A 26152-nucleotide genomic window follows, 5' to 3' on the forward strand; every position below is an offset into this window, starting at 1 on the left:
GCAAAGTATTAAGTTAGACAGCAGCTTTGCAACTAATTCTTTATCTCAGAGTGTGGTTGAGATCTATAGAATGGGCTTGAGCAAAGCTAGGAGCAGGATGAATGGAAAACAAGATCAGGATACCTAATCAGACACAATTCCATTTTTTTTTTACATTTTTCACATGATATCAAAGTTGTAATTAAATAGAAACAGTTAACAAGCAGTATCCTTCCTTCTGTTTTCAGTGTAAGTGCTATTGCTTATGAATCTAAACTAGCATTATCCGTACAAAAAAGGGGAGGAATCAGCTGAGTTAGAGTTTTGCAGAAGGAAGGAAAGAAGAAAGGAAGAATGCTTTTGATCAACTCCTATCAGTGAGAAGGAAAAATGAGATGGTTGAAATATCACAGAGCGTACATCAGACTGGACCATGGATCAGGAAAACCCCACACTACAACATTTTGATAGAAATCCACATATGAAAAACAGCATGGGTTGGTTATCTTGCACTACTTGTGAGCTTCCTAAAACAATATAGTTGGCTACTGTGGAAGATGCTGGGAAGACTCATAGCTCAGTGGTATAGGACAATATTGCATGCAACTCTTGGGATTGCATGGCTGCAGCTATTTTAAGGTGTTGGAGACAGGAGCGATGTTCATGCACACTGAAACATCTTTTGGAGATTGAGTCTCTCTACAGACCTAATAGCAAGGGGGAACATTGCTGTGATTTACTATAGGACAACTTTGCATGTTTATGTTTAAACTTCATTTTTACTTTAATATAACAAGCCACAAACTATCCTGTGTGTTTCTTGTCCAACGTTATCACCTATGTATTTCTTGGAGTGAGATATATAACACAGGAAGTCTTAAAAGATTAGAAATTATACTGAAAATTCATATAGTTGCAAAGATTTCCTATCAGCCAATGCTGCAGTAAAGAAGTAATTGAAGTTTCAAGAAAAAATGAAAATGACCCCATTTTGGGTCCATTGTAGGAGTTAGTAACAAGCATTTATGTCCAGGTGGCCTTATTTGACAAGGGAGTATGAAACAATGAGCACTGTCAACTCTACACAAAACATGAATACAGTAACAAAACATTTCAGTTTTTTGTGACTAATGGAAAAGCCACTAATCGGCTTCTTTTTTCTTCTGGGTCACATGACCAACGTTACCAGGATTAACTGTACAGGAAAGAAAAGAAGCTTAAATGACTTGAGACTGTCCAGATGGTCATTTTAACCTTTTCCTGTTCATTAAAGCTGTGGAATCTCATTAGTCTACAGGTGACTTAATGCTCTATCCTATATCTTAGGCTAGGTTCCTATGCTATACTAAACAGTGATTTGTTCTACCAATGCTTGTTGAATTAGCTGGCTTATTGGGGCTATTGGGACCTAATTGGCTGGATTCTCACAATATGTAAAGCCGCAAGCAAGCTATACTGTACTCCACGTGATGTGTAAATCCTGCTTTAGTCTCTCTCTCTCTGTGTTCCTGACCATTTCTTAATATCTTTCTGCTCCATAAAACATACTTTATTTCTACCCATTGGGATCCCTTTTCCTTTAATGTACCAATTTGAGTTGAAGCTATGAAGAAGAAATGAGAATGTGAATAAAATACTAGCAGCAAACTGTAGGCAAACAATATGTGTGCTATACATTTGTTGTTTTAGATTATGTTGGATCATCATGCTATTTTTTAAAAAATATATTTTTGATTAAAGAGTTTTACAATACTAAAAGATAATGCAAACCGAAATCAGTAAAAAAAAAAAAAAAAAAGGAATCGAAAGAAAAGAAATACAAAGTGCAAAAAAAGAAAAGAATAAAGAAAGGAGAAAAGAAAGGAGATAGAAAAAAGAATATTTAAAGAAGCGACTCCTGATCTTCCTTGCAACAAGTACAGGCAAATTAATAATTCCCCACCCTCTATGAAATTACATACATGGTTCACTTCTTACCATAGCCCCCCCCCACCTTATTCATTCACAAATCTATAAATTGTTGTCATTTCTGTCCAATTATCAGCAAAAAGTTCATAAAGGGTTTCCAGAATTTTATAAAAGTATTTATTTTAACCCTGATCAAACAAGTCAACTTTATATTCCTTTCTTTTGCTTCTGACAATCTTAATCTTTAATTCATCAAGTTGTCATAGGACTGAATCTCCATTCAAACTTTCTCCCATCTCAAAAATTTCTTCAAGATTTTAGAAACCCTCTTTTATAAATCCAGAAATAAGTCGTTACCCAGGTCCTTTTTCATCTCTTGATTTATAATTTGTATTTCTACTCTGACTCTCATCTCTGTCATGTAATTCTCAATTTCTTTATTTAACAACATTTCTACATCAGCTAAGATTTGTATCCCCTCTACATTTTCTCTGTCCATAGATTCTTCCATATTGTTGTCTGCCACATCTTTCACTTCTTTATGATCTTCAAAAAAAAAAAAAAATTTACAGGTGCAGAGATTGCTGTCAGATTAATTATAATTTTCTCTCCCAGTTCTTCAAAAATCCTTTGAAATGTCTCAAGTGTCCTAACTTTATCTGTCATTTTGTAAATTTCACTTTTTTTTTTTTCTGCCTGGAACTTTAGTCCCTTTTAGTGGCCCATTTCTATAATCACGAAGTCTCAGGTTTCTTTGTTGCTCTGTTTTCAACTTTCAGCCAATGATCTCTTTCCTAATAGACTTTCTTAGATTAAATTCTTATTTAGCTTTTTGCCATTTGTTTTACACACACACACACACACACACACACATTTGAAGGACTTTTTCCACAGAGTAAAAACAATACAGACAGATTTTGAATTAAAGATAACAGAAATGGAGACAAGTAATAGAAAAGTAAAAAAAAGACATATAGAAAAAGAAGTAGAGAAAGAAAAAGAAAAAAAAAGAAATAATAAAGCCATTTGTTCTATATTCTTTACAGTCTTTAAATTGTTAGTTAGCTTTTCTTCTGTTTAGGGATGAAGTTTTACTCACCAGGTAGTTTTTCAAACTTCTTGTTTGGAAGACCTCTTTTAACTGTAAAAATAATTGTAAATCCAAATATGATTAGAAAGTGAGGTGGCCAAACCCAGTGTCCTTAAATGCTCCACTATTGTTGAGAGCTTGATAACTTCCCTCATCTCCTGAAGCGCAGACCTGCAGGACGATGGGTGTCCTGTAGTCTCCTTGTGAGGAGCAGCCGCCCAGAGTACAAGTGGGCAATCTGTCATCCTCTCTTTGTCCAGAGGGGTTCCTTTGGAGCAAGCTTGCTACCAGTCCATTGGTCATTGCCGCAGTGGCACCTCTGCTCTTTTGAAGATGTCTAGTTTGCCATTTTCCTCACCCAGAAGCCTGATCATCATGCTATTAATGATGAATATGGCAATAAAGTCTAATTCGCATCTGAGAGCCACATAAACACAAGATTGTGAATTTTAAGAATAGAAGGGACCAGCACAACCATCTTGTTACAGTCCTTCTGCAAAAGATTTTATTCAGCCTCAGGATGTTTTTTTGGCTGTAGCGAAGTTATCACTGACATTATCATTGTATACACACAGGCATTTGCCTTGCCTTTGGAACACTCCATACTTTAATAAGTACTGTTGGCTTCTCTCATTGCTGAATAGATGGTGCAGAGTCATTGAGCATCACATTCTGCCCCTCTTCCTTTTCTATTAACAACTAATTTCAGCAAAGGTTGACTGCTGAATACACCTTCTAAATAGCTTGCGATTTTGCTACCTCACCCTAGAATAGTCTTACTAACCTTGCTACAAATCACTTTTCTTTTGTCATTATTAGGTCTTTGGTTTCCCTAATACAGGTAGTCCTCTTTAGAGACTACCTCATTTAGCCACCATTCGCAGTTACGACAGTGATGAAAAAGTAACTATGACCAATGGTCACATTTATGACCTTTGTAGGACTGTAAAGCAAAGGAAAGCTGAAGTAAGATCATAAGCACAGTCGCGGTTTCACTTAATGACTGCTTCACTTCACAACCAAGTTGCCAGTCCCGATTGTGGTTAACTAAACAAGGACTGCCTGCATAGTTCTCCCCAACTTACACTAAAGGGCAAGTAAGAATCACCCTAATCAAAACTGCCAAAATTGTACTTTTCAGTTGGGTTTTCATAACATACTAAACTATGAGCTTTCTCCCTTTGTAATGAAACAGTAACATTAATAAGGAGGAAAGTTACAGAAATAATAAGGGAGAAGAGAAAAAAATGAAAAACAAGAAAAATAAGAAAAGTAATTAAAAAGAATTTTGGAAAGATACCAATATTTTAAATATCCACATTCAAAGTCGTGCTTTGTTATAATCATGATTTGTATAATAAGCCACAGTAGCCTAGTTCATACATTCCATTAAGCCATAAATTGTAGGCTACAAACTGCAAATGGTTAAGCCAAAATCAAATATACTGCAATGCAGTTTGGCACAGTAACTTAAATTGTAGGTCACAATCTCAGGGGAGTCACAAGTTAGAAGGTTTTGCAGTTTTTTTTTTCTTAAAAGCCTCAGGCACAGAGTTGAGCTTGGGCTTTTGAGTCTTACTAAGTTTATGAATCAATTTTCCTCCAGCTTCTTTTTCTCATCAGACACATAAGGGCTCTTCTTACAATATACTATTGTATTCTTTACATTCTTACTTATGTTATAAAATATAATTTTGTTTGACTTTTCTCACAAATATGTAGTGTGGCATCCCAAACAGATTGTCATGGAGCAGCATATCCATTATCATTTGAGTGTACAGTGGGGCAAAAAAGTATTTAGTCAGCCACCAATTGTGCATGTTCTCCCACTTAAAAAGATGAGAGAGGCCTGTAATTTTCATCATAGGTATACCTCAACTATGAGAGACAAAATGGGGGGGAAAATCCAGAAAATCATTGTCTGATTTTTAAAGAATTTATTTGCAAATCATGGTGGAAAATAAGTATTTGGTCAATATCAAAAGTTCATCTCAATACTTTGTTATATATCCTTTGTTGGCAACGACAGAGGTCAAACGTTTTCTGTAAGTCTTCACAAGGTTTTCACACACTGTTGCTGGTATTTTGGCCCATTCCTCCATGCAGATCTCCTCTAGAGCAGTGATGTTTTGGGGCTGTCGCTGGGCAACACGGACTTTCAACTCCCTCCAAAGGTTTTCCATGGGGTTGAGATCTGGAGACTGGCTAGGCCACTCCAGGACCTTGAAATGCTTCTTACGAAGCCACTCCTTCGTTGCCCGGGCGGTGTGTTTGGGATCATTGTCATGCTGAAAGACCCAGCCATGTTTCATCTTCAATGCCCTTGCTGATGGAAGGAGGTGTTCACTCAAAATCTCACGATACATGGCCCCATTCATTCTTTCCTTTACACAGATCAGTCGTCCTGGTCCCTTTGCAGAAAAACAGCCCCAAAGCATGATGTTTCCACCCCTATGCTTCACAGTAGGTATGGTGTTCTTTGGATGCAACTCAGCATTCTCTCTCCTCCAAACACAACGAGTTGAGTTTAGACCAAAACGTTCTACTTTGGTTTCATCTGACCATATGACATTCTCCCAATCCTCTTCTGGATCATCCAAATGCTCTCTAGCAAACTTCAGACGGGCCCGGACATGTACTGGCTTAAGCAGGAGGACACGTCTGGCACTGCAGGATTTGAGTCCCTGGCGGCATAGTGTGTTACTGATGGTAGCCTTTGTACTTTGGTCCCAGCTCTCTGCAGGTCATTCACTAGGTCCCCCCGTGTGGTTCTGGGATTTTTGCTCACCGTTCTTGTGATCATTTTGACCCCACGGGGTGAGATCTTGCATGGAGCCCCAGATCAAGGGAGATTATCAGTGGTCTTGTATGTCTTCCATTTTCTAATTATTGCTCCCACAGTTGATTTCTTCACACCAAGCTGCTTGCCTATTGCAGATTCAGTCTTCCCAGCCTGGTGCAGGTGTACAATTTTGTTTCTGGTGTCCTTCGACAGCTCTTTGGCCTTGGCCATAGTGGAGTTTGGAGTGTGACTGTTTGAGGTTGTGGACAGGTGTCTTTTATACTGATAACAAGGTCAAACAGGTGCCATTACTACAGGTAACAAGTGGAGGACAGAGGAGCCTCTTAAAGAAGTAGTTACAGGTCTGTGAGAGCCAGACATCTTGCTTGTTTGTAGGTGACCAAATACTTATTTTCCACCATGATTTGCAAATAAATTCTTTAAAAATCAGACAATGTGATTTTCTGGATTTTTCCCCCCATTTTGTCTCTCATAGTTGAGGTATACCTATGATGAAAATTACAGGCCTCTCTCATCTTTTTAAGTGGGAGAACTTGCACAATTGGTGGCTGACTAAAGACTTTTTTGCCCCACTGTATGTAATATGCATGTATGTGTTAGTGAAGTTCTGTATTTTTATCCATTATTTTAAACTTATAATCTTTCAATGCTAGTACCTTTCTTGTTGGACTGACAATCCTTTGCACACTTTCACACAGTACTGCAGAAATTTGTGAGACTTGATTCCAAGGAAATACTTCTTTAAAACTTTGTTTGCCTTGTGCCTTATCTTCCTGTGTATCCACCAGAAATAAAAAACTGAATTTGGTTTGACCAATTTTTTTTTTTCTGATTGATTTTTAAATTGTTCTCCTGTTGTAGCCGTATTCTAATTCATCATTCAGTTTTTCCTCAGGGACTCATACAGTAAAAGGGTCATAATTTAATTATTAATAGTTTCTTCATTTCTCAAAAGCTTTGTATTGAAAAGAAATGATAGAAAGAAATGATATATCTATTTTCCATACTGTCTTACTATTTTTTTAATTATAACTATTCTTCATTTCTGTTATTTATTCTTTTCAAGACAGCAAAAACAATTTTAATAAATTTTTAAATGTAATTTGCCACACTGCATAGCTCACCGTGATTTGTATAAAGTTGCCTTCTTTATTTGTATACTGTACAGAAGTTGCCTTCTATCTTTTTCCATCTCTAAGATACATTAGGTGTTTCACATTTAACTATTGAGATATTCAACCATTTTATATTGGGATTTCCTCATCTTCTATTTGCTTAGGGACAGCCCCAAGTCTCCTTTTCTGTCTTTTGCTTCTACTCCTAAATAATACAACGCACCAATGCTACAACCGTGTCTCTTTCTAATGGTATACAGCAGGGTTCCTCAACTTTAGCAACTTTAAGATGGGTGGACTTCAACTCCCAGAATTCCTCAGGCAGCCGTGCTGGCTGGGGAATTCTGGGAGTTGAAGTCCACCCATCTTAAAGTTGCTGAGGTTGAGGAACCCTGGTATGCACTACGTTCTTACTAATATCTTGCAAGCCCAATTTTCTTGAAGAATCCCATTCACTTTTCTGCTTTTAACATGGTGAACACTGAAGCATGCTGAGCATTGCAGTTCAGCAATATTTGAAGAAATGCAGGTTCCCCCATCCTGCTCTGTTGCTTTTCCTGTATATATATTGATATATTATATATCAAATTTGTCACTGCCCATCTCGTTGAATGACTCTGAGTTTATCCACTGAGTAGGTAGTTTCTATAGTGCAAATCACTAAGACACACTTCATATGCAGACCTTTTGCTTTCAGTCAAACTTAAAGTCCATATAGGTGACTTTAGCGGCTATAAGCACAATGAAATTGTGCGACTCCCAGCCAATCACAAACCGACTGCAAAAACACAGTTCCTGCCATCTGCTCACCAAAAAAACCCTGAGGTATGCAGAGTACATATGGGTAATCTTGTGATCCCTCCTTACTCTGGAGAGATTTTGGCAGCCTGAATCCTGCATTCAAGTGCTGTTTTCGGCTGCAGTGTGTCCCTCTATTCTAGAGGGATGGCAGCTCGCCCTAGTAGCTCACCGGAAGCTCTAGAGAACTTTTGCCTTCCAAAATGTGATTGTTTGCCATGACTTGTGTAATACTGTATGCATGTCAGGGCCTTTCCAGCTGAAGCCTGATAATATTCCTGTTGCAATGCTTGAAGGAGATGTCATGTTTAAAGTTCTGAATACGAAATAGAAGGACATACAAGAGAGGTCTTATCAACCATTTACAGACTGACTTGAGGCTGCTGAGCATTCAGATGGGACTAATGGACTAACTTAGGAGTATGCAGTCATGCTGAACTGCAGAAACTAATACTGAGAGTTGCTGTTAATAAAGCATCTACCCATATCTCCCTAAGCAGTTGCACATACTAGTGAATGGGAAAGGAACTGGAAGTGAGGCTTAAGAGATATTGTCTATCACTTATTGCCTGATAGTATGCAGAGGTCATGTGCCACATTGATCCATCCATTGCTCTCCAATAATAAAAACAGTGATACCATATCCAACAGACGAGCTACTGAGATGTCAAAAAACATAACAATTGATTTAAAAATATAATACTGTTTCTGACCTCTTCATGTTTGCCTCTTAATAATCCAGAATCGTGAGCTAAGGTTTTGGTTTACGTTTGTAATTCTGTTTTTAGTAGAAAAGCAAAGTTCTTAGTGTGCACAAAATCAGAGAGTATGGTAGCACTTTTTAAGAGTAACAAATTTTTATTATAAGTCATAAGCGTTCATGAGCTGTAATAAAATTTGTTAGTCGTAAAAGGTGCTACCAGACTCTTCCTAATTAGTGTGCAGAGTCACTTTTCTTTGCTTATTTTTTATAAGCTAGAATTACTTAGAATTATTCACCTGACCATGAAACACAGAGGAATATTTTTGATCCTGTTACATTTCAAAAATGATTCCAAATGTTAGCAATTTTACTTAAGCCATTCATTCTAATTTTTATTTCAGCTTGATCTTCCTGTGCAACTTGCAAGATGAAAAAATGTCATTATTAAAATGAATTAAACAATGTATATTTTTTAAAAAATTAAAAGTCATGTTCTTTGTTATTTACAGATAGTCTTTGAGTTACAACAGCAATTGGGACTGGAGTTTCCATTGTTAAGCGATGTGGTTGTAAAGTTCAACGTCATGTGACTGCATTGCTTAGCGATGGCAATCCAGACAATCCCTGTTGCTGTTGTTAACTGAATTCCACTGGTTGTTAGCTGAGGACCCACCCGGATCCAAGCCATTCCTGGCTTGGTCCCTCCCAGTCCCAAGCATCAGTTCTTCCAAGGTAAGGGAGTGCCTCCCCTTCAACTCCTGTTCCCCCCCACCATCTCTGCCCTTTTAGCCACCATGCATCCTGTCTTGCCTGGGTGGGGTGGCTGTGGCTTCCTGGTGCAGCTTTGGGCTGCTGCTCAGGGGCTTCTTGGTGCACTGCAGCTCTGGGGCTGCAAGAAGCCCCTGAGCCACAGTGCGAAGCTGCAGCCACCCCAGCCCAGCCCAGCAACGCGGCACAAAGCTGCAGCCACTCAGGAGGCTCCAGCTATGCCAGCACGGCCCAGCAGTGCAGCACAAAGCCCCAGCCACCCCGAGAAGCCTCAGCCAGCCCAGCCCAGCCCCAGCCGCCCTCACCGCCCTGCACTCCGAGGCCCTGCCACCCTGTGCTCTGCCCCCCGAGCTGACCTTCGCGGTCTGCTTGCTCCCACTGGTGACCAGGCATGCCTGGCCTGGCCCTTCATGAGGCAGCTGCTGGCCACAAGAGGCATTCTTCCCCAGGTCTCATGAGGAAACTGCTGTGCGCGACTTGGGAAGAAAGCCTTGTGCAGTCAGCAGCGGCCTCACGAAGAGCCATACTGGGTGTACTTGGTCAGCAGTGGGAGCAAGAAAACATTGAAGTTCAGCTGGGGGTGGCGGAGCACAGGGCGGCTGGGGCTGCGGAGTGCAGAGGGCCAGAAGGGTACAGATGAGGGGAGATAGGTGGGGGAGAGTTGAAGCAACCCTGCAGTCATAAGTGTAGGTGGGCTGCCAAGTGCCCAAATTTTGATGACATGACCAAAACTGCCGCAACTTCAGGGACCAGGCGTAAGTACCATTCGTTCAGCACTGCCATAACTGAACAAATATTTGTAACTCGAGGACTACCTGTATAACATTGCAACCTGGCATTCACAGTTTAATACAGGCACACACATACACACACACATATACAAACACATGAAAACTCTTCCATCCATTCTTTCATCATGGAGTGAAAAAGCTGACCTTACTAATAGATGATCTGAATTAATTTTAGCTCATTAACTTGGTAGGTTTGTGAAGAGCAGGGAATGAGGAAGACTAGGAGCAAGAACTGTCTCTGGTAATATTTCCAGAAAGTTTTACTCTACCAGAAACCCCATTCCAAGGGAACATTGGTAGCCATTGAAACCCTCATCTGCATGACCTGAAGAGACAGACATGCCCCATCGGTGATAGCTACCATTCCATGGTAGCCCAGCTCTTTGCTCAGAAGCCTCAGCCAAGCAGAAGGACATCTCTGTAGTACCACAGCCTGTTTAGGCATTGCCAGACATTCACCAGCTGTACCACCTAAACACATGTTCCATCAGAATGGATTGAACTGAAAGAACCTTTTGCTGCAGAATCGACCTTGCTGGGCACTTCCTGAGGTCCACTCCCCATCACCTTCTTGTCTTGTTTGTTCCTTTTTGTCAGTTTACCTGTGAGCAGTGAAGGGCAAAGAAAAAGAGGCAGCAGAAGTAAAGAAGGGAGAGGGGATCATGCTGGGACGATTGCCCTGAGGTAATCTGGCAGATAATGGAGCTGGCAGGGATGGGAAAAACGGTCTGTTTGCTTTCAGGAATGGACCATGTTTGTCAAATCATCTCATGAACTGGATACTTCCTGATTCCTTGTAGTCCTTCAGTTCCCCATCATTGAAGTAAAACAGGTTTACTACAATTTGTATCTCTTTGCTTTACCTGTGGTAATAATTATGAAGTAGCTTGTTAGCTGAAAGGGGGAAAAAAAACTTAGATTACAATGAGGTCAGATTATACTCTATACCAGATGGAGTACTTTAAAATCTGCATACATTCATGATAATTACAAAGCTGCTTTAATGAGTTTAATTCCAATCCTGCAAGCAGAAATTAGATTTCCAGATGCTCAGGTTAGGAAAATAAAAACAATATCCAAGGATGTTTTAAGCCAGCAGCTAGAAACTGAAATAGTCATATTTTGCTTTTCAATGTGTAAATATAACTTTCAGGCTCCTAAAATTCTACATGATTACACAAAATATCCTATAGCATAGAAAGTGATTCTTCTCCTACCATCTAACTCAGCCTTTCTCATCCTTTTGCCCCTGGAGGAACCCTTGAAATATTTTTTAGGCCTTGGGGAAGCCCTGCACATTCAGACTCAAATACAAGCCAGAAGTTACAAAGTTATTATATTCATTTCATGTATAGGCCTGTATATGGTGCATTAACAGTGTTCTTAAACTAAAAATAACGAATGAAACTTACCCCTTTAATGTAAAATCTGCGCTTGTTTTTTGCTGCACAAATACTCAATCCTGGGCCAAACTTGAGATGAGCACACACAGATTTCACCTTCAACTGAAATTAGACAAATTTTTGTCTTTGCTTTTGATGCTTGTTAAATAAGAAGCTTGCTCACACATGTAAGAAGTTGAAAACTGCAGCAAAGTGTTCAATGCCTTCCTATGAATGGCAGGATACCCTTCTTTCACAGAAATCCAGAATTTATCCATGGGCAGATCAGTGAATCTCATCTTGAGTGTATGATCAGACGGCAGCTCACTAAGTTCTTCCTCTTCCTTCACAGTGAAGTTCTCAGGCTGAGCAGAAGATGCAGAGAAAGGATCCCTCACCCAGTCATAAATTTGTGCTGAAAGGGAGGGAAAGTACTGATCAATTTTGTTCTGTAGTACTTCGAGGTGGTTTTCAATTAGGTTGGAGACTTTTTGGTATCCTTCCTCACTCTCAAGCCTAAGCAGTAGTGGAAACACCTCTATTGGTACATTTCAATATTTCCTTTTGCAACATGATTTTTCCAAACATTCAGTTTTCTTTTAAATTCAAGAATCTTGTCACTTGAAGTCAAAACATTTTATCCAGTGCCTTGCAGAGACTTGTTCAGATGGTTCATGTGATGAAAATGTCTGTTAAGTATGCTTATTTCTGCAACCATTTTCCATCTTCAGGGCACTCAGGAAAATGCAGAATACTATTTTCTCAAAAACACTCTTGCAATTCTGCCTTCAGCTCAAACACCCTGTTGAGAACTCTTCCTCTGATGAGCTACCATACTTCTGTGTGTAACAGGAGACTTATGGGCTCTTTGTCCAGGTTTTCACACAGTTTTTTAAACATTCTTGAGTGAACTGGTCTTTGTTTAATAAAGTTAACCATTTTGTAGCATCCAGGACTTTTTTCATTTCATCTCCAAGAGTTTTTGACACCAATATCTCTCTCTGAAAAAAGCAGTGTGTTGTGACAACATCAGGATTTTCTTTTGTTACAAGACAAACAAAACTTCTCATAGAGCCAACCATTGATGAAGCACCATCAGTACAGATGCCAACGCAGTTCATGCAAGACAGACTTTTTGTTTCCAGATATAAAGGCAAAACATTAAATACATCTTGGCTTTTGCATGTTTCATGTAGTTCTTTGCAGCAGAAAAAGTTTTCTTGAATTTCACCATCATTTACAAATCTTACAAATGCCATAACATGACATTTATTGGTGAAGTCTGTTCACACATCAACTTGGATAGAAAAACTGCTGTTCTTCAGTTTATCACACAAAACCTCTTTAGCATCATGTGACATGTCATCAATACACCGACTTATTGTAGTGTTTGACAGTGGAACCTTTTCAATTTCTTGTACTGCATCTGGTCCTAGCATTTTTCCCACTATTATTTTACATGCTGGCATGATTACTTTCTCACCCAAAGTGTGACTTTTCCTTTGCTGTGGAATAAGTTCTGCTACTAAATAACTTGCTTCTTGGGCTTTTTTACTTACTGTCATTTTATTAACAAAAGCTTTACTCTATTCTGTGATTCCTATAGCTGTTTAAAATAATCAGAACTTTTATTTGTCATATGGCTGTGATTTGTAGTTAAGTGACTTTTTAATTTTGCTGGAGCCATTGCTGCATTTGTAAGTTGTTTGCCACAGATGAAGCACAACAGAACAGGACAACTTAGATCACCAGTCCATGTAAAGCCCATTGATAAATAGCTTTCATTGTAAAGACAGACTTTGAGTCTGTTGATGTACCAGTGCAGGGAATTACCTGAAAAGATTTAAATTCTTCATTATCATTGTCATCATTAAATTTATCAGTATTGTTCATTCTAGAATCCTCCTCTTCTCTCTCATACCTCCTCTTCAAAAATTGCCACATTGGACCCTCAGGCAAGACTGAATAAACATGTATGAAATTTATTTTAAAAAACAGGATAAAATAGCTGCAGGGAAAAGATGCAGGAGGGAGAGTCTGACATTACAGACCAAGTTGGATGAGTCCTTTAATTTCTTGAAAAATGCACTTCTCTCTCCCCTTCCTTCAATATATTCCTCCCTTCCTGCAAATAAACATAGTCCTACAATACACTACCAGATAGCTCAGAAAGAGTTGTAACTAGATTTTTGTTCAGTCTCTGTTCATCACTGCAAGAGCATGTTGCCTGAATTTGAAATAATTTTTAAAATAAATCATGATCTCCCAGAGGACCCCTAGTGATCTCTCACAGAACCCTGGTTGATAAACCCTGCCCTAAACCAATACTTATCTAATCCAGTGCTTGCAAATATACTGACTATATGTCCACTTGCCCATATCCAATGTGATCTAAGCTGTCTCAACTTCTACTACCTGGGGTTTGGGAATGATAAAACTAGATATTAGTGCCATGCCTTCCTTCCACTCTTTTCTTTCTCTTCTCACATCTTCTTTTTCTTCTCCTTTTACACATCTTTTTTCTTCTCCTTTCTAAAAAATTGGAAAAAATGTGAGTGTCAGATAATTATGATTGCAAAGAGGTGGATTGAAGGAGAAGATCCCAGTGTTCAGAATATGTGGGCCCCTTCCATGTATTAGATAACTGGAACTGTTTTATTTAATTAAAGAGACCACAGTCAAATATTGGCCCTACTCCTGAACTATCTGAGCTCTCTTTATCACTGTCCCAGCATGTATAGATTGGGTATGGATATCTGAGAAGCATATTTCCATATGTGTAATTTTCCTCTGGCAAACATATATTCGAAGTGGCAATGCTAGAGATAGCAGTGCAATTTTGGGGAAATGGTCTGTGATACCTGAAGAAAGATTTATGAAATTGCCAGATACTGTCAGAATGTGCTTCCTTAAAAATGTATATTGTTTGCCAGGTAATCTCCAGGGCTTCAGTTGGAACTTTATCCCATCCTGACATGGAGATAGCCAGACACTGAACCTGGTACCTTTGTGTAGTGCATATGCTCTAGCAGTGGCTTATACCCCGCTTGTAATAGTTGGAGTTTTTAAAAGCTTTACAGGTAGTCCTCGCTTAACAACCCTAATTGGGACTGCAATTTCCTTCACTAAGCGAAGCAGTCATTAGGCAAAACTTAGCAATGGCAGTTCTGGTTGTCCTGGTTGCGGTTGTTAGGCAAGGACCTCATGCTTCTCCTGCCCTGCCATGCTTGTCTCTGCTTCAGCTCCCCTCTTCCTGCTGTGGAGGGCCAGCAGCTGCCTCAGTCAGGTGTACCTCATCAGCAGCAGGAGGAAGCAGGCAGCAAAGGTCAGCAGGGGGCAGCAGAGGTAGGCGGTGGCCAAAAGGGCAGAGATGGGGGGAGATAGGTGGGTGGGGGGAGTTGAAGCACACACTGTGGTCGTAAATGTGGGTGGGCTGCCGAGTGCCTGAATTTTGATCACATGACCACAGGGTTGCTGCAACAGCTGTAACTTCAAGGACCAGTCATAACTACCATTGATTCAGTGCCATCGTAACTTTGCATGATTGCTGAACAAATGGTCATTAAGTGAGGATTACCTGTATCCTGATTTTTATATTACAATATATATTGGCTGGATTTGCATATTGTACTAAGCTATAATTCAAAAAAAGTAACTTGGTTTAATTTTAACTTAAAGGCACAAGAGCCCTGCTTAATTGTTTGAAAACTCTGACATGTTTGGTGTGTTATGTGAGCTAAGCCAATTGTGGTTTACTTATTAAATAATGATGAAACTAACGATGGCTCTGTCCAGTGTGTGAATGAGGTCACTGTGACAGTAGAAACCATGTTTTTTTATTGCAGAGTTTCCTCCCTCCCTTTTTATACTTTCACCATTTGTAGCAGATGAACAATGCTGACAAGAAGTTGGAGATTAATCTTGAAGAGAAGCGTATAAAGGGCACCAGGTCACATTTCTTTTCAGGCAATTTGCATTGGCAGCAGCATAGTTCATTCAGTTTTGCTCTCCTGCCATTCTGTACTGACGTAGCATGCGTAAGTGAAATTGAATGTCACAATGAGTGTTTTGCTCTCCCTTATGGAGGCCAGAATGTAAAGATCTAAATAGTTATTTCATTTAAATGAAGATTAAGGTCTCAAGGCAGTGGTTTGATTGAGTGTAGCTCTTGTAGTTCTCATTACTGGGGCTGCTGAGCTGTTCTTTGCTTAATTGGCAGCTAGAAATATTTTGGCACATCTGTAAATGCAGATGGAAAATGTCCTTTTAGTTATCAGTAAGCACTGATTTCAGAATTTTAAAAAATCTAGGAAATGATCTGTTTTCTTCCTAAAAGTGTGTGTATAACTTTGGGATGTATATTTCTAATGCTGAATATGGCTACTATTTTTTAAGCTTGTCAATGGTTAAAATCTATGATAAAAAAGATATTTAGTGAGTATAGTAAAAGTCCTTCAAAACAAATAAGAACAGAATTGAATAAAACCTAAACTGTTAGTATTAAAAGGTCCCTTTCAAATTATGCAAAGTTTGCTGAATGCACAAAGCAAAATAAAATAGTATAGTGTCTGAAATGCCTTCATAGCTAGGAAGAGTATAACAGGAACAGAACTTGGCTACAATGCAATCACTGACTGAATAATATCAATTAGACTTCATGGATAACCCTTTAATATGACAATTATCCAAGTTTATGTTCCAACCATTGATATTCAAGAAGAGGAGGTTGATGAGTTTTATGTTCAAATACATATTGAAATCGACAGAATATGAAAGCAACATGTGCTGCTTGTAGTTGGAGATTGGAATGCCAAAATTGGAAATATTAAGGAGGAAAATGTAGTTGTACTGTCTAGGAAACTGAAATGAAGCAGAAGAATGACTTACCAATTTCTGCCAATCCAATGATTTTTTTCATCGCTAACACAGTCATTTAACTACCAAAATGATGCCTATATGCATGGATATCACCAAGTGGAGTACACAGAAATCAATTGACTATATTATTGGTAGGAGGAGGTGGAAGAGCTCAGTTATAATCGCCAGGTGCTGATGGTGGAACAGATGATAAATTGTTCACGTGTAAGTTCTAAATTAAGCTAAAGCAGAAGAAGAAAGCCAGCCAATTTCCACGATACGACCTTGAGGATATACCCACCATTTTCAAGGAGAACATTAGGAATCACTTTGAAGTCTTCAACATCACTGATAGGGAACTAGAGAATGTGGAATTAATTAAATTCTTGAGGATGAGTGTGGAAAAAAAAAACCCTCAAGAAGTTCAAGAAACAGAAGAAAACAAACTGGATGTCAGAACAAACTGTGAAACTTGCCAAGAAGAAAAGAGAAACCAAAACTAAAAAACCCCCCAAAGATCTCAGGAATAAACCTAATATAAAAATTTCAGAAAGCTGTTAGAAGAGGCAAGAAGCAATATTACAAGAACTGTAATGGCACTGAAGATGGAAACAGACACAGAAAAACAAGGAAAGTCTTCCAAAAGATCTCTAAACTCAGGAGGAGGCTCCAACCTCAAATTGGTATACTAAAGGAAGCCATTGGTCAAATAGTAGCTGATTCAAAGACCAAATGAAGATGGAAGGAGTATACTGAAATTCTGTTCAGTAGAGATGTCAACAACGAATAAACCTTAGAAGTTATCCTCTACTTAAAAGACCTTTAGTACTAGATTAAATTAGATAAGCACTCTGCACGTTACTAAGTCAGAAGGCTCAGGAATTAATGGAATATCTACAGAAATATGGCAAGCAACAGATCAAGAATCAGTAAAGGTTCTAACCAAGCTATGCCAGCAAATCTGGAGAGCAACACAGTGGCCAACAGATTGGAAGAGGTCGATCTGCATTCCAATACCAAGAAAGGAGCATTCACAGACTGTGCAAAATACTGTACAATATCTTTAATTACACATGTCAGCAAAATAATGCTTAGGATCATCCAAGCAGATTAGAGCCCTACATGGAAAGAGAGATGCTGGATGTTCAAGCTGGCTTTAGAAAAGGCTGAGGAACATGAGATGTTATTGCTGATGCAGGCTGGATAATTGAGAAGGTCAAGCAATACAATAAACATACTAACCTAACTGATTAGAAAGAAAGAAAGACCTTCAATTGTTTCAATCAAGTCAAGCTATGGAGTGTGCTTAGAAAAATGGGAATCCCAACATCTCATTGTCCTCATGTGAAACTTATACACCAGTCAGGAAGCCAAAATACAGACAGAACATGGTGAAAGAGTTTGGCTCCAGATTGGCAAAGGAGTGAGACAAGGCTGCATATTCTCCCCTTATTTATTCAACCTGTATGTGGAATATATCTTGAGGGAAGCTGGATTGGAAGAAGATAAGTGTGGCTTTAAAACTGGAAGAAGAAACTTCAATAACCTGTGCTATATGGATGACACTACTATAGCTGAAATTGCCAACAATTTGCAAGCTGTAGTAATAAAAGTCAAAGAGCATAGTGAAAAATGGGATTAAGATTAAATATAAAGAAGCCCAAACTAATGACAACAGGCATAGTAATCACTCTTAAAATTAACAATGAAGATGAAGTGGTGGATAACTTCTGCCTTTTAGGATTAACTATCTTCAGTAAAGGAATAAGCAGTCAAGAAATACACTACAGACTAGCATTTAGTAGAGCAGCCATGAAGGCCTTGGAAAAGATATTCAGATGTCAGGACTTGTCTATGCCTACAAAAACTAGAATTGTGCAGGTAATTGTTTTCCCTGTGACGCTATATGGAAGCAAGAATTGGACTTTGGAGAAGCAGGATGGAAAAAATATTGCTGCTTTTGAACTTTGGTGTTGGAGAAGACTCCTGAGAATGCCATGGATAGCCAAGAAAATGAACAAATGAATCATTAAAGAAATCAACTCAGAGTTCTTACTTGAGGCATAAGTGACCAGACTCAAATTTTCAGAGTTTGGACACTTTATGTAAAGTCCAGGGTCTCTGGAGAAGTCTGTAATGGTGGGAAAGATGGAAGGAACATTGAAAGAGGATGACCAGTGGCAAGGTGAATGAACTCAATTATAGTGGCAATAGGTACATTGTTGGAAGACCTGAAGGGACTAGGTTGGAAATAGAACTTCCTGGGGAAATCTATGTGGTCACTAAGAATAAACACCGACTTACTGACACATAACCAGTCAAGTGTCTAAAAGCAGAATTGTTATTCCAATATTGTAATAAGACTTTTGAAAATGTCAGCCTTAGTTGGAAACTATGAGGGTGGGGAGTGGGGCTGTCACTTAGAATCTGTTTCAGGCAGCAAAGTGTCTTTCCTGGCACTTGCCCCAGTGTGAAAATCCTCAGCTAGTTAAAGCAATATAAAAATAGATCTCTCTGGCACCCTTGAGAAGTCTTCAAGTTCAACTTCTACCTTTTCCTAGGCAGGGTAGCAGATGGAATAATGGGAATTGAACTCCACACACTTGGAAGTCACCTGGGCTAATTGGGCAATGACTCTGACTTCATAACAAGGCTACTTTCTGGCTGAGATACACACTCTAATGGTTTGATGGCAGCTGTTTAAAAAGCACAGAAGATATCAGGGCATGTCATAGCATGCTCATGAAGATGAAAGCTTTGATTATGGCATACTTGGCAGTCAGGACTTATGGCTGCATTTTATATTATGGTGAAAATTGGTAAAGCTACATAGTAGAGTGGTCAACATTTCAAACTAGGAATTTCTTGAATAAAATCTCACCTCTACTGTTAATATAGCCATAGGCAGGCCATTTGGCCTCTCTGCAGCTTTTTATTGCCTACAGATCTGCCTTTCAAGGCTATTATAAATATTTCCAAGATTAAACATATGGAGTTATTAACACACCCCAATATATTATGAACTGCCCTTTAAAAAAAAAATTGTGTGTAAAATAGTAAGATTTCTACAAAACAACAGGCAGGTGTTTTGGAACAGCAGTATCTCATTTTACTTAGCTTTTTAGAAGGGGGCTGCCAACAGAATGTTGACCCCCCCCCCCGCCAACATTTTCTGCTCTTTTCTGGATGGATTGCTTTACACAAGTGAGTGTGTCTGTATGTCTTCAGCCACTGTTTTCAAATTACTGAATTGAACCTCACTATTTCTCACAATGCTGCTATGGCAAATGCAGGTCTTGGGTTACTACAGGCTTTTTCAGGTTCTGTGTGTCCTTGTGTTTCTTTCTTTCTTTTTTTTTTTAGTCTTTAGATTCAATCTGAGAAACACCTTCATTGCTCCTGCAGGCATTGTTCTTCTCATTAGAAAATCTTAAGTCTAATAGTGAAGCTATCTTGCTTGATTTTAAAGTACCATCTCTTCTGAAGATTAATCTCTCTTTCCCCCCTTTCTTCTTTAAAGATTCATCTTCCAACTACATCAGACAACTTGAAACAAAAGTCAAACTGCTAGAGGATGATAACAAACTTCTGTCTCAGGTAGGTGGCATGTCATGTTCCCCAATACTTCCTGTTTAATAAATAACAGTGTTTTTGTCCTTAGCTGATGGATCAAACTTACCCTTAGAATTAACAGGAACATGCATTTTCCAGGAGTAATGGTGGGACTGAAAGAAGACCAGCTTCCTTGTTTTGTTAAGCATAAATTGACTTTGGGTATTATACTGTACACATTTAATAAACAGATAAATAGTGACATATATATAAACAAGAGAGGCAATTTGGAAGAATAAAAGAATATGCTCTCCACTTTTGGTGGAAACATGTGCTGAACAGATTTCTAGGAGAATGGTATCTTTTCCAAAATGTTCCTGTTAAATTTTGTTAAAAGGAAAGTTTCCAAAGATGAAAAAAAAGATGCTTTTTCATCTAACTGTGGATGTCAGGATGGTGTGGAGTGTTGAATATTGGGGACTCCCTCAGATTCTGAGATTGCAGGCTTATGTGTGCATATATGCCATCAAAGGTGCTGTTTGCAGCAACCTCAGGCTTCAAACCAAGTCCCCATCCCCTAGGATATAGGTAGTAATCCATGGGGTGGGGTGGGGTGGGGTGGGGTGGGGGTTAACTCCTTTTCCCCTTTGTGCTCCACATTGAACAAATTCTAAAAGAAAAGGTACTTTCTAATTGATGCTTGGGGGGACGCGGTGGCGCAGCGGCTTAATGACGCTGAAAGTTGCCGGCCAGAAATGGTCGACGCTTCAGCGGTTCGAGTCCAGCCTTCGCGTTAAACAGGGTGGTGAGCTCCTGTTTCCTCCCCAGTTCCTGTCAACCCAACAGTTCGAAAACTTACGTGAGTAGATAAATGGGGACTCTCACTCCGGTGGGAGGAAAAATGCTGGCGGCGCCTTGCAAAAAGGAGTTGGGAGCAGTTGCTGGTAAGTGCGAAAAACCGTGTGCGCCCGAAAAGGGCGCGAAGCAACGTAAACCCCACCTCCTGCGCACGCCAGCTGGGCTCTGCTCTAGGAAGGAGGCTCTGGCAAACCACTTCCGAAACACTTGCCTTGAAAACTGCAAAAGGACTCGTCCAAGCAGTCACTGCAGAGTCGGTAACGACTGAGCCCAGATTAAAAATAAAAATAAAAATTGATGCTTATATGTTGCTATACTTCTGCTGCTTTTTATATTATGCCAAATTTAATAGCTTTTTATTTAAAGAGAAATTGCTTTGGAGATATTTAAAGACTACACAATATGCTGTTAGGGATCTGGGAAAGGGGTATTACTTTCCTTTCTGGCAGATCTTAGGCAATGTTGGCCATGTCAGTTTCAGTTCCAGCATATCTTCATACAACTATTAAAAGTGCAGGAGTTCTGTTCTTTTTGCATCTACCACTCTAAAGTCTTTTCAAGTTTAAATTTACCCAGTTCCTTCAACCTCCCCTCCAAGTACTTTCCCCCCCCTTACAGTTAATAAACTGTAGCATTACAGAGAATTATGAAGCTTGCTTCTGGACCTTACTGGGGGTTTTTTACCTAGAATGTTTGTAGCCCAAAAATTTAATGATTCTGCCTTATATTAAAGTAGACTATTGGGACATACAATCCTATATCATGTACACCAAATGGCAGGTCTTTGGGTTTAAAAAAGTGCTGCCTACTAAAATACATTCAACAGGATATGCCCAATATGCAGTAGGACATGAGTTTAAATTTGAAGTCTTTCATATGCATACTTCTTCCCCACTTAAATACTTCTTGCTTTTTAATAACCGTAGAACTGACACTTAGAGATTAAGGCTGAGTTTCCAGATCATGCTAAGCCATAATAAGATTCGTTTAGCTTCAGTGTAGTGTGTTTTGCACATTCAGTTAATTGTGACTTATCAAATAAACTGTGTCCAGACAAACCTTGGCATAATGAAATTATAAACCTGACATAAATATCATAACATCAAGATCTAATGTAAAATTTAAGGGGAAGAACCTTTTGGTTATGAATGAGGGTGAGAATGCAAAAGTTATTGGAATTTACATGTTCTCTTTACTCTGTACTTGTATGCATGATTTCTCAGAGCCTAGATTCACATAACAAGCTAAGTCATAATGTGGTTTGTTTAGGTTTGGCTTAGTGCGTTGTTTTAATCCAGTCCCTCTTAGTTGAATGGATTTTGCTGAGGTAAAGATAAACATAGTATGTACGCATCTATATATTTGCTTTATATCCTGCTTTTTGTTCAGAATCTCAAGACAATGTACATAGCCTCCACAGTAATAACCGTATGAGGTAGATTCAGCTGAAAGAGAATGATTGGTCCAAAGTCAGTGAGTGAGCTTCCACATTGAGGGTAGACGTGATCTTGAGTCTCAGTACTCTTAGTCCAACACTTTAACCACCAATCTGTGGAAGATACATATGTAAGCATTTTATAATTTCTGTTGAAATGCATATGACCTTTAGACAACAACTTTACATTTTAATGTTTTGTGCTGTACTGGTTATTTTTTCAAAACGTCTTTTTTCCTTTTTTTTTTAAGCAATGAAATTATCTTTTAAGAATAGAGTTGAATAAATTGGTTTGTCTGGAAGCATGGATTGGATTGTTGTAACTGGCTTCCAGTTTGATGTTCTCTTGGACTACCTTTCCATGCCTTATGTGAGCTGTAAAAGGGATAGTGCTTTATTTGTAAAAAAGCAGGATCAATATTTAATAGGTAAAAAGCCTGTGGGCAATAAAGATACCCAACCACACAGGAATATGATTTTTTTTTTTAGTAGGCCAAGATTTTTACGTAGCAGCTGGACCTCAGATTTGGCAAGAGTTTGAATGAGAAATTGTTTGATCTTGTAGGGTTACTTGACTTCCTCAGTACCTTCTGTATCTCTGACTGAGGAATTCTCTAGTGTTTCGATTGGAAGGTCTTTGGCACTGGGTCCAGTTAAACCTGTCTTTTGCAGGGCATCATGATAGAAAAGAGTAGATAGCAATGTAAAAAGAAAGAAATGAGACCTGGATCAAATGTTGTAGTACAGAATGTTCTATTTAGCATTACAGCCTTTTTGTTCCCTTCCCTCCCCAGTTTTCTGATCCCTCTCCGCAATTGTCAGTGAAAATTCTGTGGCCCCTAAGCTTGCTCAGCCATCCCTGATCTTTTTTTGTATTTTCTCCCTTTTAGTTTGCTGCTGTTCACTATTATTGTATTTCTGCAAAGCTTGAGGTTTCCCCTAAAGTTACTAATATCTCTCTCTTGTGCATAGTGATTATACCGTATTGTGTATTTTATGTATTTTATTGTAAGCCGCCTAGAGTCACATAAAATCAAATGAATATAAATCAAAATAAATAATAATAATAAAAATAAGTAATGGTTAGCTATTTGCTTCAGCATATGTGACTGCTTTAATACTTGGATTTTGGCATCCTTTTGAAAGATTAGCAAGAGATTTGGGAGAAGAAGAGAAAAGGCCATTCTTCAAACAAATTTATGGAATTCACTATTCTGCCCTCTACCGCTGGAAACATGGCAGCCACTAGGTTAATCAGGGCTTTTGCATTACAATAGCTTAATGAGAACTTCAGGCAATCCCATGACTAGGGGATAAAGCAAAGCAGGAATTGGTGTAGTGAGTGTTTGCCCAGTGAGGAGTCACCTCTATAGGACTACAGCTACCAGTTCAGAGTTGCAATATCTGGATGGCAGCAAGTCAGCAGCCTCAAATTAGAAATTTCTGCAGCTCTTTGTTGCCCTTTAATGGTTATCTGGATTTTTGCTGTTCAGTTATGGTCCTCCAAGTCTTGGTTGTCCTCCAGAACCCCAAAGGACAGGTGAGCCAGTATATTCTACCTTGACAAGGAACAGTTCTCTCTCTCTTTTGGGATTTAGATAGGGACTTTTCTCAACCTTATCTAGAGTCGTCAAAGATTGAATCTGGGCTCTTTTACGTATAGTATATATGCTAAGCTGCTGAGCTTTCGTCATCTGCTCCAACAAGGCAACTGAAATTTTCTACCTTTCTGCTTTGTTGTTGTGGTTCAGTCGTTAAGTCGTGTCCGACTCTTCGTCCGACCTTTCTGCTTAGTGACAGCTAAAACCAATCCTGCCTAGGTTAAATACTGTTTCATATCAGTGTTAAATGAAAGCTTCAGCATCTCTTCCCCTTGCCCCTTCACACAAACACACACAGCTGGAGAGGGTACAAGCATATATTGTGTTGTTCAAGGTTAATAACTGAAAGCTGCATATAAGATGTGTCTATTTTAAATTGTGAAATAAATGTTGAGCTGGCAGTGCTTTCCTATGTGATATTTGACTTAGATATAACTGCACCTTGCAGAAGTCCTGAGATTCAACAGGAAATGGTTTGGCTTCACTTCTGCAAGGATTCCCTCAAATGAATACAAACTGAAAAACTGGTTCCAAGACAGTGACATCAAGATAACCAGATACTTCAAAGAACAACCCTTATTTAAGGATAGGAATGAGGACATTAACACTGGGAGAATCACCAACCACTCAATCCAGTTTACAAGTATCTCTTCCTGAGCAAAGTGTATAACAACTTGGTCATCACCACCTACCTTTCCTGAATCAGCCATGGCTTTAACCATATGAGCAGTGGCCTCAGCAATCAATTATGAATGTTCTGTCACAGCCATCATAAAGTTCTATGAAATTAATGGGCTGCAGGGGGAAGTAGAACTTCTCTTTTAGGTGATCAAGATTGACTGGCAATGAAATACCTAGAGGATGAGAAACTGGGTGATAGGATGAAAATACCTCCAGTTCCCATCTCACCACCAACTGACATATATAAGCAGACAAGTGTGGTCATATTGCAAGATGATGACATGATATACATATACCTATCCAACCAAACAATTGGCCAAGAACCCATAGATACTCAGACCTCCAGTAGCATAGTGTTCTTTTCTCAAAGACAGTCAGAATTGAAAGTATAATAATATATACTTAACTGCAAAAAGAGGACAATTAACGTACAAGTTCTTGATGCAACAACATTGCCTAGATATTATGTTCCATAAATAGATATTTATTGATTAATCTACTGGTGTTCCAATCTCAGTGGATTTTAAGATTAATGTAGTTTATTCTATATGCTGGTGTTAAATTACACAGTGAAGTCTGTATTTCTGTAAACCAGTCAGTGAAGAAGATGATTGTTTGGGAGTAGTGAGCCAGGCCCCTTAATGGATCACTGCCTTGTCATGGCGAAGGGGCGTGCGTAACTCAGTGAAGCCATGAGCTATACAGTGCAGAGCCACCCAAGACGGACAGGTCATGACAGAGAGTTCTGACAAAATGTGGTCCACGGAGAAGGAAATGGCAACCCACTCCAGTATCCTTGCCAAGAAAACCCCATGGACAATGTCAAAAGACTAAAAGATATGAGGCCGGAAGATTAGCCCCTCAGGTTGGAAGGTGTCCAATATGCTACTGGGAAAGAGTGGAGGGCAATTCCAAGTAGCTCCAGAAAGTGTGAAGCGGCTGGGCCAAATCCGAAAGGACATTCAGCTGTGGATGTATCTGGAATCGAAAAGAAGGTCCGATGCTGTAAAGAACAATATTGTATAGGTACCTGGAATGTAAGATCTATGAACCAAGGCAAGCTGGATGTAGTCAAACATGAGATGACAAGATTGAACATCGACATCTTGGGACTCAGCGAATTGAAATGGATGGGAACGGGTGAATTTAATTCAGGTGACCATTATATCTACTACTGTGGGCAAGAAACCCTTAGAAGAAATGGAGTAGCACTCATAGTCAATAAGAGAGTGGAAAAGGCAGTAATGGGGTACAACCTCAAAAACGACAGAATGATCTCAGTGCAAATCCAAGGCAAACCATTCAACATCACAGTAATCCAAGTCTATGCCCCAACCACTGATGCTGAAGAAGCTGAAGTTGACCAGTTCTATGAAGACCTACAACACCTTCTAGAACTAGCACCAAAAAAAGATGTCCTTTTCATCATAGGGGATTGGAATGCTAAAGTAGGAAGTCAAGGAGTAATCGGAATAACAGGCAAGTTTGGCCTTGGAGTACAAAATGAAGCAGGGCAAAGGCTAATAGAGTTCTGTCAAGAGAACAAGCTAGTCATAGCAAACACTCTTTTCCAACAACACAAGAGACGACTCTACACATGGACATCACCAGATGGTCAATACCAAAACCAGATTGATTATATACTTTGCTGCTAAAGATGGAGTAGCTCTATACAGGCAGCAAAAACAAGACCAGTAGCTGACTGTGGCTCAGATCGTGAGCTTCTTACTGCAAAATTTAGACTTAAATTGAAGAACATAGGGAAAACCACTAGACTACTCAGGTATGACTTAGATCATATTCCTTGTGAGTACACAGGGAAGGTGATGAA

The 26152-nt window shown here is 39.1% G+C and overlaps 1 protein-coding gene across 2 annotated transcripts in view; it reads left to right on the forward strand.

The window, feature by feature from the left end:
• The window catches only part of CCDC85C (coiled-coil domain containing 85C), a 186755-nt gene that overhangs the window by 99453 nt on the left and 61150 nt on the right, over positions 1-26152 (forward strand). For both annotated transcript variants that reach the window (XM_088149860.1, XM_088149861.1), the window contains exon 3: positions 19715-19791. In XM_088149860.1, coding sequence (XP_088005986.1) covers positions 19715-19791 — 77 coding nt within the window. The remainder of the gene's footprint in view (positions 1-19714; positions 19792-26152) is intronic.

The sequence above is a fragment of the Python bivittatus genome, unplaced genomic scaffold (assembly GCF_059951505.1).
Source record: "Python bivittatus isolate LINGU-HERP-01145 unplaced genomic scaffold, Pbiv_v1 ctg000580_np1212, whole genome shotgun sequence".
NCBI lineage: Eukaryota > Metazoa > Chordata > Lepidosauria > Squamata > Pythonidae > Python > Python bivittatus.